This window comes from Colias philodice, chromosome 10 (assembly GCF_061535455.1).
Source record: "Colias philodice isolate Cphi_HAF_F1 chromosome 10, ilColPhil1 Martin Lab GWU primary, whole genome shotgun sequence".
Classification (NCBI taxonomy): Eukaryota; Metazoa; Arthropoda; class Insecta; order Lepidoptera; family Pieridae; genus Colias; species Colias philodice.
In genome coordinates this window covers 564,163-577,528 of record NC_143095.1, presented here as the reverse complement: position 1 = coordinate 577,528, position 13,366 = coordinate 564,163, and the positions used below count along the sequence as shown (strand labels likewise).

The window sequence follows — 13,366 nt, the reverse complement described above, 5'->3', positions numbered from 1 at the left end:
AAGTTTTCCGAAGAAATAAAATAATTTAAGGAAGGAACTTTTATTTTAGCATCAATTAATATTCAAATAAAATTTAATGATAACATTGGGATATATTATTACAAAGAAATTTATAATTAATGATATTTAATATCTAGGACTAAAATTTGACCACATTATTGTTGAATACAAACAAAGACTGCATGTTAAAAACTGTTTATTAACAAATGTACGAATAAATAGTAATTCGATATTATTTTAATTTGTTAATTCGTTATCATTCATAAATGACTGAATGAGTTTTCATTACATTACAGAACAGCATTATTAGGGTTCAAAATATTAAATTTAACGATTGAATACTACGATGATTACAAAGAGACAATAATTATACACAAACTTTATAATTACATTTTATTATTAGAAGAATATTTTCTGCTATTGCTAGTAGGTCAATGAGATATCTTTTTATACATAAACTAGCGGTCCGCCCCGGCTTGGCCCGTGGTATGTTTACGTTCTTTTTCATAAGAACCATCCTCGTACTTCAAGGAATAGATTCCGCAGCGCACGCGACGACAGAATTTTTATTAAGGATTTTTTTACACCTTGAGTTACATTATTGCATTTTTGGTAAGGATCTCTAATTTTTTGAAAATGCAATATAGCCTATGTTGCTCACTGAAGATGCAGCTTTCTAATGGTGAAAGAATTTTTGAAATAGGTCCAGTGGTTTATGCGTGAAAACCATACATACATAATTACAAACCTTTCCTCTTTATAATATTAGTATAGATTATGCAATCAATCATTCTTCATACCATATCAAAGTAAAGCGGACATTTTTCCTTTATTATATTTCCTTGGTATAATGTCTTAGGGTGCAATTCCAATATTGCCCCTGCGTTAGGTAGGTGAGCCGGTTTTAAAAAGATGAACCGATCAGAAAACGCTTTTTTTAATTGATAGTTTGCTAAGTACTGATTGCTTAAATAACGCTCTACATTTCTGCTTTATAACATGTATTAAAATGTTCCCTATAATTTTGTAAAGCTTAGCAATTCCCTAACGACTTTCACTATAAAAATACATTATTTATAATTTATAGCAAACAAGTAAAGCTTAACAAAAAGCATCCAATCGATCACAAGATCTCGATCGAAGTTTCCAGCAGCAAATCGTCTCCGATAAAGTTTTTCCAGCGAAGTTTAGAACATTGTCAATAAAAATAAGTTAACTTACAGTGTTACATTCGAGCTATATATCATGCTCATACCCTTGAGAGCGTTGCAAGCTTACACGGGGCAATGTAAGTTTTTGTGAGAACTTTTATAATTTTGTAGGTGTTAAGCGTGGAAGTTTTATTTGTTACGTTTTAGGGGTCCGTGAATTCAAGAACAACGTTCATTAAGTGGACTGCCCCGGCTTCGACCGTAGTACATAATTCGCTCTAAAGTTACTGAGATAAGTGCGTTCAAACAAACAAACTATTTAGCTTCATACTATTTAATTAGTAAAGATTTCATTTTTGGTAAAGTAAGAACAACAATATACCTCCTGTTTGGTACAGTAGTTAAGAGCATGAGCATAGAACCGAGGTTCGATTCCTGGTGGAGACGACGAAAAAAAATTAGTGTTTAGGTCTGCCAGGTAGAAGGTAAAGAAACAGATTTATTAATAATGTCTGTCTCTCATCCGTCCCATACCTCACTAGGGGCCATGGGACTTCATCAAAAATAAAAAATAAATTGGTTGTCTGTAAAGTCGGTTTACTGACGATAGTTGAACGTGACAACGTCCGATTATGCTTCTTTGTCGCTTGTTCCGCGCTCTCGCTAGGTAACGCCGCATGAGTCATGTTTTTTCGTGCGTTCAGCCGGCTCTATCGAATTATAAGACGTTGTCACGTCAATAACAAAGAAAAATAGTCTAATATCCATTTTCATCGCTGACGCTGTCAAACTGCAACGACCTCCGCAAATCTATCGATGACTCGGTACCAATCAGGCTCGGTTATTACCCTCTCGGGACCACTTGATGGGATTTTTCCGATGTATGCACAACGCTTAGCCACTATTTATTGCTGTGGAATGGAAATACATCGATTATTTGATTGGCCTGAATGAATTTTGTTTGCTAGTAAAATAAGTTAAAAAAACATGTTGTATGTATTGAATGTAGTGTTTTTGAAGCTTTTTTATTTTTATATGGATATTGTGAATTTTCTAATGATTTCAATAAAGTATGATTTATTATTCATAACACTAATTCAATTCTAAACTAATGAGAAGCAGGTCATACCATCAAAGGATCAATTATTATTATTAATGGTAATTGAGTAAATGGGTTCCGTATCTACGGTATCTTGTTACCCAGTACGGATCTCTAAAATAGGTCACTACGCTGCAGTTTTTAATTCACAAAAAGTATTCTTATGAACCAATGAAATAATTCATGCCAATTAAACGAAGATAAACAATTCATTATCTGAAAGTAGGTCGCCATTAATAAAAATCACCTTAGGCAACTCTTGCCTGAAGCTTTGTTAAATCACAATTTCGTATAAATTCCAAATTATTCCACGAAACTGTTTTATTAAGTGTCGAATATTGTATGCTTTATTTTAAATATTTCATGAAATGTTCCATGCATTTTTATCTGATTACAACGTCAATGCAAATAAAATTTTACTTTGAATAGCTGTATAATATTTAACGTTTCAGTAATTTTCCCTTTTATTTTTATATAATGAAGGTATTTATAACTTTTCTGATCAAATATAGCGGGGAAAATATTAATTAGTTTTAGAACAAAACAAAACTTTTTTCATTTTGTGTGCTCTAGGTTTTTCTTATAATTTCTTTTTTCGTGAATGTCTTGAGAATAGTATTAGAGAATAGTGTTGCGTGTATGCTACAGGACATTAATAATAATAATTAATATATTTCTTAGATACTATAATGACGTAATTTATTTAATCTCATTAGGTATAGATCATTTAATTTTTTTCAAACCTATTTATTAGATCATAATTTCTCGATAACGCAAGCTCCTAAACGTCTATGTTTTTTTTTGTAGATTTCTCCAGCGTCGAACCTAACACTGTCCTTATAATATCTATACGTGAACTACTCTATCGAGGAAACGATTGCCGCAAACATAGCTTATATTATTAAATCTTAGGCCACAATTCATAAGTCGCTTAGGTCGTAAAACGAAATACATGTATTCAAGCCCTGGAGTTTCATATTACGATGCGGATACAATTTTTTATTTAGATTAGAAAGTCGTGTTGGCTTTAATATTAAATTGAGTTAAGAAAATGTCATCTTTTATGGATCGTTAAGCCATTGAATGTATGGGGTCGAAAGGTATTGGGATAAAAGGGTATATTTAGATAAAAATGATTAAGGAAAATAGGAAGCATACGAACGGGTATACTTTTATAATAACGCAAGAGCGGAGCGTAAGAACGTTAAAATAATATTATGATACGCGATTCTACCTTCTGTTTTCGCTTCACCGTCTATTGAGAATTGCTAGAATAATAATATTATGAATAGGTACATTATACAATTTGATTTTTGATATTTAGGTGATATTTTGCCAAACTGTATTTTTACAAATGTTTTTGGAAAATTGACTTCGTCTATCAATAGTAAAACTATGAGAAAGTTTGAAACCGTACATTCCGACTTTCTTAAACATAATGAAATTGTTGAAAACGACTGAAAACTGAATTCCGTGCTTCGCAGAAAATGGAATACTTCATAGCATTATAGAGTAAGCCAAATCAACTTGTTCCCTAACTTTTCAGTTATATTGAAACCTTTTGCTAATTTTACATACTTCATTCCTATGATATACCTTGTAACGGATATGAGAATAGTTGAGACCGAAATTTGGCACCAAAATATGTTCATAGTAATAATAATATGCTGCTGTTTGGTGAATATTTTAATATAGTCTGCAACTACGTTCTAATAACTACTGAAGTTCAAATGTATAAAATTCACTGTATTTTGGATGTTTCTATTTGGATGTTAGTTTATTTTGGATGAAAAATTCTGATCTCTTCTCTTCTTGCAGAAAAGAAATCGTAAAAGTTGTAATTAAGATATCACTTATTAAAGTTTAAGTTTTGCCAATTTACTCAAGGAATAGACCTAGAGAGCTTTGTTAAAATAGTTTATTACATTGTAATCACGATGTGTTCGTGGCTGGTTGCAATCAGCGCTCGGTAAACGATCTCGAGGTTAAGCAGCTTATGGTACGGTCAGTGTATTGATGGCTGGTCACTTAGTGGTTTTCTAGAGCTTTAGAAGACAAAAAATTGTGTAGGTGTTAGAGCTTGGGGGACAAAAAATGGTGTCTCAGGTGTTAAATTCGTATATTCACTTAATGAAGCTAGGATACTTTTAATTCTGTACTTTATAATTCTAACCTAGTCTCTAGTCAAATATCTTAAGACTAATAATTATTATTTAACTGGTTTATTGATATTGAACAGGTTTCTGATTTTCATTTTAACGTATAACCTTCCTCGACAATTAATACACTATCCCAAACGAGTAACTTTTCAATTCCAACGAAAAGTCGTTCCAAAGTATTTTCCATTCTCTTTCAAACATTATATAATCAAACTTTTCTTAGGTATACTAGTAAAGATGATGATAACATACAAAAATTATTACGTATGTCGATCATAATCGACGACCATAGTTTACTACCAGTTTCATACCTGTTTGTTTGCAATAGCAGTAAACTAAACTAAAAGACAATGCAAAAACACTGGCATCTTAATTTTTCGCAAGCACGCCTCATTAGGACGCAGCTTGTACCTGCTAGATTTATCTCGCAGGTGCAATAAATAAGCACCTCCAGACATTAGCCGAAGATAATTCTAGTTTATTGTAATTTTATGCGCAACATTACAGAAAGCGCCCGCAAAATGCAGGCGTGGATTAATTATTAGTCTAGTGATGTTCCTCCATCGAAGGCCTTTCTTTGGGGCTTCTTAGTGCCTCGTTATGAAGTTCTTTGTCCTTAGAATTCGAAACGTCTTACTAATTAGGTTTAGTGCAAAGCGGGGTATCTTGTTCGCGGCTTGTTTTGTTAACTTGATATTAATTTTGCTGTACACGAATTCGATGCGGCGAAAATAATTTTGTAAATTTATGATCTCCGTATCAAAATCGTTTATAATAAAGATCAAATTATCCTTCAAAAATTTAATTTACAACTGCTGTGTTCTACGAAAATTCATCACAAAAGCGTATAGGTATCATTAGGCCCCAGACGGTCCAGTATTGAAACCAATTTAGTTTCCAACATCAGATGTTGTCTCAAGATGTTGCCTTTTGGTTGCAAATGCTTCATTAGGTCAAGGAAGCGAGCTCGTTCTATAGTTATGGAGCATATTGTTACTTGTTCCGAACATCACTACGAGACGTTCAACAATCGATGCAAATTGTATCACAGTTCTGAAATACAATTGTTATCTTAAATACGTCGCTACAGTTTTTATAACACTGATTCAGTGTCCGTTTTGTCGCTTTTAATTTGCTTGAAGTTTGAATGTTTCTATTTGTAATTAGGAAATGTCTATTATCGACTAAAACTAGAGGAGTTTTTTGAAATAATGCAAATTTTATACAACAGCTGGAGTTGTGAAAAAGGAAGTACGATGTAAATTTTAAACTAGTACCTACGTTACAAATTAACTCAAATTTTTTCGTTAGTTGGAGTTTTATTTTGCACACAAAGATAAATCAGTGTTATCATTTTAATCATGTGGTATAATAAGAGGTTGGTTTGAAAAGTGTTAATTGTTAAAAATATGTAATGACGATTCAAAGTGCTTCTAAAAGAAGTATAATTATTGAATAAATAAATTTTTGAGTTTGAGTTTGAATATAAAGTTGATCTTGATTTGTCGGCAATGCAACTACAGAAACCCCTGTAGATGAATATGGGCGGTGGACTCGCTTACGATCAGGCGCTCCACAAGCCCGTTTGCCCACTCTAATATAAAAAAATCTTTTTGAAAAATAAGCACAGTTCTTCTCCTTAACGAAAGGATGGTGCATCATAAGCCAATATAAATAAGCTTGATATTTTATTAACATTACGAAGGTAAGTACGAGGTACGCTAGAAGCCCTCTGTGATCTAGTTGTTACTACTTGAATTTCAAGGAACAGAGAAGTTATGTTAAGCAGGCGGTGTTCCTAGAATTCTCGAAATGCAATTTAAGACATAAGATAATTTTATAATAATGTATTATTATTATATTTGAATATGGTATTTCTAGTTAAATTTCATAAGAAAGTTGGAAGTTATTTTTTAATGAAATTTGTCTCATAAAAAGAATAACATTGTAAAGTGCAAATGATGTTATTCTTAACCGTTAATTTAGTTATTTCTTACAGATAGCATGGTTCAAAGTTTATGTCAAATAATTTGTGACATTGGAATATCTTATTAGAAAAATCTAGTGTACCTAGCTAATTAGGTACCTACCTACGACCTACCTAGAGTGAGTGGTAAATATTTTTATTTGTCTACTTTTACTTAAATACTACGTTCAAATTAAATAATTATTTATCAGATAGCTTAAATTTTACCGTCATGAAAATATCAAAGCTTTTTGAAAAAAGTCATATTAATAGTAACGTCTACTTATATAACTACATATTATTTTTTTATTTGTGTAAATAGGAACTAATGCAATATGTTAGCAAAATAAATTGGTATATGAGAGCTACTTACCCTGACCTAGCAATTTAATTCAGTTGCCAAAATTCTGCCAGAAAACCTTTCGATAACAATAAAAACGTTACATTATTAAAGTAAAACCACAAAGAAAATATTTTGGAAATCTTTTCGAGCCAGAAGTATCAATATTTCAAGAACACTGTCTTGTAATCTTATGTATTCGGGTCGTATCGGACACGAGTGAAAGAAATTGTTTTAGTGTCAGACTTAGATTCTATGAGACAATTGTTGGTATTATATTTTTTTTTACATTTACGAGTTGGTCTAACGTGAAATAATAATTGTTGTGTGTATAATGTTTATGTTATAGTCAAACACTGACCGAGTTTTGCAGTCGCTACTAGAATGACTAGGCCAGAACCGAAACAGAATTATGTACGTTCGATGTTTGACTGAAAAGTTAGGTGCTCCTAGGTTTGAGTAAAAATACTTCAGTCAAAGAGCGAAATTCATTGTATTTCGAGGATTACCCGATGGCTTTTGCCAAACCTAAGATAAACCAGTCCTTCCACGAAGAGATCGTGTTTCGGGATTTGACTATATTATAAACATAATAATTAATAGTATAGGTATTTCTTTTTTGTAACTACATAGTTTTTAAGTATCAATTGTCTATGGTACTGCGTACGTTTTACTTTTTCTTCAGTGATTTTAGAATGCAGAGTATAATATTATTGTGTGTGACGTGTATCCTTGCCAATATAGAATTTATATGGTCCTAATTAAATTAAATGAAAGTAGGTGTCACAATCACTTACAAATGTGATAATCGAAACCAATAAAGTGATTATAATTTAAGTTGTAAGCAAATATATTACTTAAATGAAATAATATTAAAATTTTGCAAATATTGCAAGACTCTACAAAAAAGTAGTAGCTGGTAGAATGTAAAATTGAAGGGTATAAAATAAAAACAGTAAAATTTTCAAAACTCTTTATTTTGTACAACATAACAATTAGTACATAGTTATACGCACGTGAGTATAAAATCATAGCCGTAACTAAATTAGCATTAAAATAATTAATACAGTAATCGTATTATGTTAAATTACTATTCGGTGGTACTTATGCCCCTTTTAAATTACAAACAAGCTATAAAATTACAAGCGAAACGAAATGATAATTATTTTTGTATTTATGTTAGTGGGAATGTTCCCTATAATTTGTACAAAATTATATATTTTTTTTTTAATAAATTACCGCATTCGCTTGAATGCTGTAGTTTACAGCTGTTTCACTTGAGATTTTTTTTATGAATAGGGGAACATTATATACAAGATTTTTTGACCTAATATTGTTACAATAATTATTTAGGATTGTAGCTTTTCCTGGTAATCATTCTTATGATAATAAGTAGATTATAGTATAATAAGTACATACTACATACATTGTTTCGTGACATTTTATACAAAAGTACATAATTATTACCAGGGTCTGGACATTTTTGTATTTAAATCATACATACTTCATAGTCTTGTATTTTAAAATGCAATATATAAGAAAATAAACATAACATAATGCAAATGGGGTATTTTGCGGGTTTTTTACATAGGCCAATAAAAATAAATATTATTTTGATATGAATGTTGTGCAAAATTATTTACAGCTTTAGATTATAGTTAATTCTATATTATATTATAATTTATAATTATTACGTTACTTTATTATAGTTAGTTTTAAATTAAAACATTGATATAGGTTAAATGAATGTAAAAGTATTGAAAATGAATCTGAATCTATTTAGTATACACGAGAGCTTAATTATCAATGTGTTTATTTAAATTAAGACAACTTAGAGGAAGTATTTATATTTTATAGTTTTTAATGTAGGCGGCCAAATCATCAGACACAAACTTATAGCAAGTCAAAGTTTCCTACACTATTAGCTTTTAAAAACATAAAAATAAATATTAAAACCAAATTTATACTGAAATAAATGAATGTAGCAGTTAATTTGGCCACCTACTAAATAATAACAAAGTAATATAATTCTAAAAACAAAAAATAATTACATAATTTATGTCCAATATTGTAACATTAACGATTACAATTTATTCATAGTCCTATTCACTTCAGTTCAAATTCACTTCACAAAACACAGTTCACTATATCACGCCAGCATGGCCAAGGATGGCGCAATGGTAGCAATGTCCTTAATATCACCAACCGTATTGACGGTAGAAATGGCCAATGTTGGTACACGTATTGGCGCAAATGTTGGCCCAACTATTGGCGCAAGTATTATCACATCTCGCTTAGGATCACGCCAATGCGGCGAGCGTGGCGGCTATAATGGCGAGTGTTGGCGCCAAGCTGTTGGCCAATGTTGGCGCATGGTCGCGCAGTGGCGGCCAACCGTCCGACCAAGGGGACTCCGCGCGCCCCCCGTTCGATGGTCACATCGTCGTTATCATTTCTGTAACAAATATTTAGTTTTATTTATTTATTTATTTTATACTTTATTGCACACACATAAGAAAGTACAAACACAGAAAGAACATAAAATAGAGAAAGATATGTACAAACGGCGGCCTTATCGCTAGGTAGCGATCTCTTCCAGGCTACCGTATGTATCTATATAAATGCGTAAGGAGAGATTTTGATTGAGGTTTTAGTTAATATAACAAACGAAATTATTGTTTTTTTCATTGACTAGCTTTTACTAGGTGTTTTGTCATTTTTTGAGATAATAATTAACTGTGTAAAAAAATATCTTTCAAAAATATGCTTTTCTCCATAATAGATCGAGTAGTTAAAATAGTAAATCGAGAGATAAAAAATATCTTGCTCTGTTTTAGTATGGATTTAAAAAATTTGAGTCGATATTGTATCAAAATATTACCAAATATACCTACTAAGATTATTCTTTCTTTTTACTCAATCTTGAGTACCCATTATATTCAAGTGAGTAGCAATTCTGAATTTGGTTTCCTCCCTAACTTTATGCTAACATCTATAATTGCAAATTGTTTGAGATTATTATTATACTTCGGTTCAATTCTCAAACTTCGCAGTTACTTTGAGACGCTCGCAATTTGTACACAATATTATATTGAAAATCCTGTAGTTTTGAAGAATTTTCATTGTAGATCTATTTTTGTACATAAATGCAATATTCTGAAATAAATTATATTACTGCTCTATTATTATAAGAACTTAACCTATACTTAATTACAAACTTAGTTTATTTCATTAATTAAAAATAATATATAATATATTACCAAGGTTCTGCATTTGGTGCTGGCTGAGCACTACATATGTGTCCTCTAGCGCGGGGTCCTCGATCACTCCGCGGTGCAGCTCCTCTAAGTGACTGTCGTCATCTGCAACAAGAAATAAAGAAAATATATTTATTAAATAGGCACATATTATAGTAATAAAGTTTTCTACAATATTAATAGTATTTGTTATTTTTGTTTACGGGTCTCAACCTCGTCAGCTCTCCAAACAAAAAAAAAAGTTATAATATACATATTATCTACCATTTAAGAATATTCCACCTTTTAACTGATTCTACGACGACGTTGAACAAAATAAACATTATACTACGCCATGTAGGTAAACTTTAAGACATAATTTAGTTCCTGCAAACCACATTTCCATATAATTATGATGTCATGATATTTTATAAGTGTCATTATAAAATCTGACTATGGCACTTCTTCCAATGTTAAAAATAATCCACAGAATTATTTACGCTACAGAGCGTACCAAATACAACACATTATACATATCAAAATAGCATTTAAAAATAAGTTGTTAGAATTGCACATTAATTCTAAACACACACAAATCCTATCTCTATAAAAAGGGCTGAATCTAAAACGCTGAAAGCGCATAAATATCAAATAGAGAATAAAAGAGAACAGTTTTAGCATAATAAAGTGTTTTATATAACTGTAAAGCAAAGTATTCACGTATTAAGCAATTAGCGGCACAAAGAAAGCGGACATTCGTATATAACGTGCATAAATAGTAAACGTGCCACGTTAAATATGGTTCGTGGAACGTGTCTCTCGGATTTTAAATTTATATTTATAAATAAAAATGTATGTCGTGCGCTAAATGAAACAAATCGGACGTTTTTACGGCCATGAACTAGAATTAAGTAATGTAACATGCGCGACTTTCGTATGTTTTTGACGTTATAAGTTATTATGTAAAACTGCTGAACTAATTGTGATGAATTTTGATAAAAATATAGATGAAATATTGGTGAAAAACATGAATAACTCCTTTGTTATCTGTCTAATAATCTATAATATAAAAATGAATCGCAAAATGTGTTGGTAAGCGCATAACTCGAGAACGGCTGAACCGATTTCGATAATTCTTTTTTTATTATATTCCTTGAAGTACGAGGATGGTTCTTATGTAGAGAAAACGTAAATACGTACCACGGGCGAAGCCGTGGCGGACCGCTAGTCTATAATATAAAAATGAATCCCAAAATGTGTTGGTAAGCGCATAACTTGAGAACGGCTGAACCAATTTCGTTAATTCTTTTTTTATTATATTCCTTGAAGTACGAGGATGGTTCTTACGTAGATAAAACGTAAATGGTACATCCACGGGCGAAGCCGGGGCGGACCGTTAGTATATTATATTTTCTTCTACTAACAGTTAAGTCAAAAGTCATGTGTAAGATCCCTAGAGGTGAATAGAAATCCCTGACTTGGCGCGAAGCCTGCCTACTTGCGCGATAAAATTGCTTTTTGGGATTAAGCAATTTCATATAATTCTTCTTTTAAAAAGATCAGTGATATTTAATAAATTAACAGTTTCATAAAAAGTATATTGTAGAACATTACATAAGTTCATGGAATTTTGATCTACAATATTGGCAGCCAAATATCTGATAGTAAATTGCATCATACAAATTGAATTAGAATATAGAGATACATTTATAACTCTACTTTCAATTAACACATACACAAAATAAACCCACCCATATTAAATGAAACGCCTGTTTCTATATAATGTACAAATTCATACACATTTTAAACTGATTACAAATACATATTTAAAATCTAGGTTTAAGTAATAAAAAAATGTGATTTATATTTGAAAGAAAGAAAGAAAATACATTTAATCACAAATACAACATATTAGCTTACAACTAATACATTTTAAGAACAATAAAAAAAAATACATTTGATATTATATTCTAGTACATATTTGGTCAGTATTTGTGATAAGGTGGGCTACTCGTAACGTGGGGAGAGGCGCCGGTTTTCAGTAGTCCCCTCGACCTGTTACGCTTGGAACACCAGAACGGTCTTTTGGGTGGTTAAATAAATATTATTAAATTTAAGGCTGATTTTTCAATCCTTGGTTAAAACTTATTCGTCGAATAATGTATAAAACTACCATTTTAAAAACGTATTCTAATTGCCCGTATTTGACAGTTTGATATTATCGTGTAATACTTTATTGGACGGATACCTAAGGTTTAACCAAGCATTGAAAAATCGGCCCTTAAATAAACGCTCACATGAAATAATAAACATAATATTCATTAGTCTAGACTATGTCTTGAGGGAGTGACATTGACCTTATCGTAATAAAATATAACATTATTAGCGACCTAATTAACACTACAGCGCACGCGCCCTTTTTTTTTACTTGGTTGCTCGCGTACTTCTACCATAGTAGAAAACTGTATTTGAAATATTTAAAAAATGGGTGGTCCTAAAATGATAATACTCAGTAATATTAAACTTTTAATTATTGTAACAAATAATTATAAAAAAAAATAAAATTTTAATAGCATATAATTAAAATTAGGATCAAATTATGAGATCAAGAAAATAATCAACCTTTTTTGCAAGTTTGAGATCAGCTCAAAAAAAAAACAACTTCTAATAAGCGATGACCGACTTATTGGCCATCATCCTGACATTCAATACAGACCACAACTTGGTGATCAGGACAAATCCATCTGGTACATCGCTTACACCATTTTTTCGAGCTCGGAAGCACAGGCAAAATTTCCCATTTTTTGAGGATCATGACGTATTGGTACCTCATCTACGTGACCCAAAAGCTATTTACTTTTATTTTTTAATTGGCGGGGAAGGTTTTCGATACCTAAGGTTTAACCAAGCATTGAAAAATCGGCCCTTAAATAAACGCTCACATGAAATAATAAACATAATATTCATTAGTCTAGACTATGTCTTGAGGGAGTGCATGGATCTTCTTGCCATGAAGGGTTTCACCAGCTCGTACGAAAGATCGTAAAGAAAATTACGTCTCACAATTCTTTCTTGGCCTTTGTTTAGTTGGTGGATTATCAAGGCATTTATGAATCGGATGTTTTGAGATCTTGCCCGGGTTGCTAAAGGACATGTTTTACTCCAGTGAGATACATAAATGTCATCACGTGTATTGTTTTGGACAAGTTCAGAAAGAGGCGTGTCATCTTCAGATGATGATGCATGATTTTCACTTATAGCTTCCTGCATCTGATTCCTATCTTCCTGTTTCATTGGTTGTACATATACTTCCCCATCTTCCGAGTCACTTTGGATCACTTCCTCGTCCTCTAATTCTTCGTTCAGCCATCACGCGCGCCTACAATACGGAGTCCATTTTTTCGCTAAAGCAAAG

The 13,366-nt window shown here is 31.6% G+C and overlaps 1 protein-coding gene across 1 annotated transcript in view; it reads right to left on the bottom strand.

Moving 5' to 3' along the window:
- Window positions 1–8,402: 8,402 nt before the first annotated feature.
- Window positions 8,403–13,366, bottom strand: part of LOC149484983 (opioid-binding protein/cell adhesion molecule homolog) — a 93,164-nt gene continuing 88,200 nt past the window's right edge. Inside the window, exons 9-10 of the mRNA XM_089699708.1 lie at window positions 9,976–10,077; window positions 8,403–9,170 (exon numbers count right to left, since the gene is read on the bottom strand). Coding sequence (XP_089555834.1) covers window positions 9,151–9,170; window positions 9,976–10,077 — 122 coding nt within the window. The 3' untranslated portion in view covers window positions 8,403–9,150. The remainder of the gene's footprint in view (window positions 9,171–9,975; window positions 10,078–13,366) is intronic.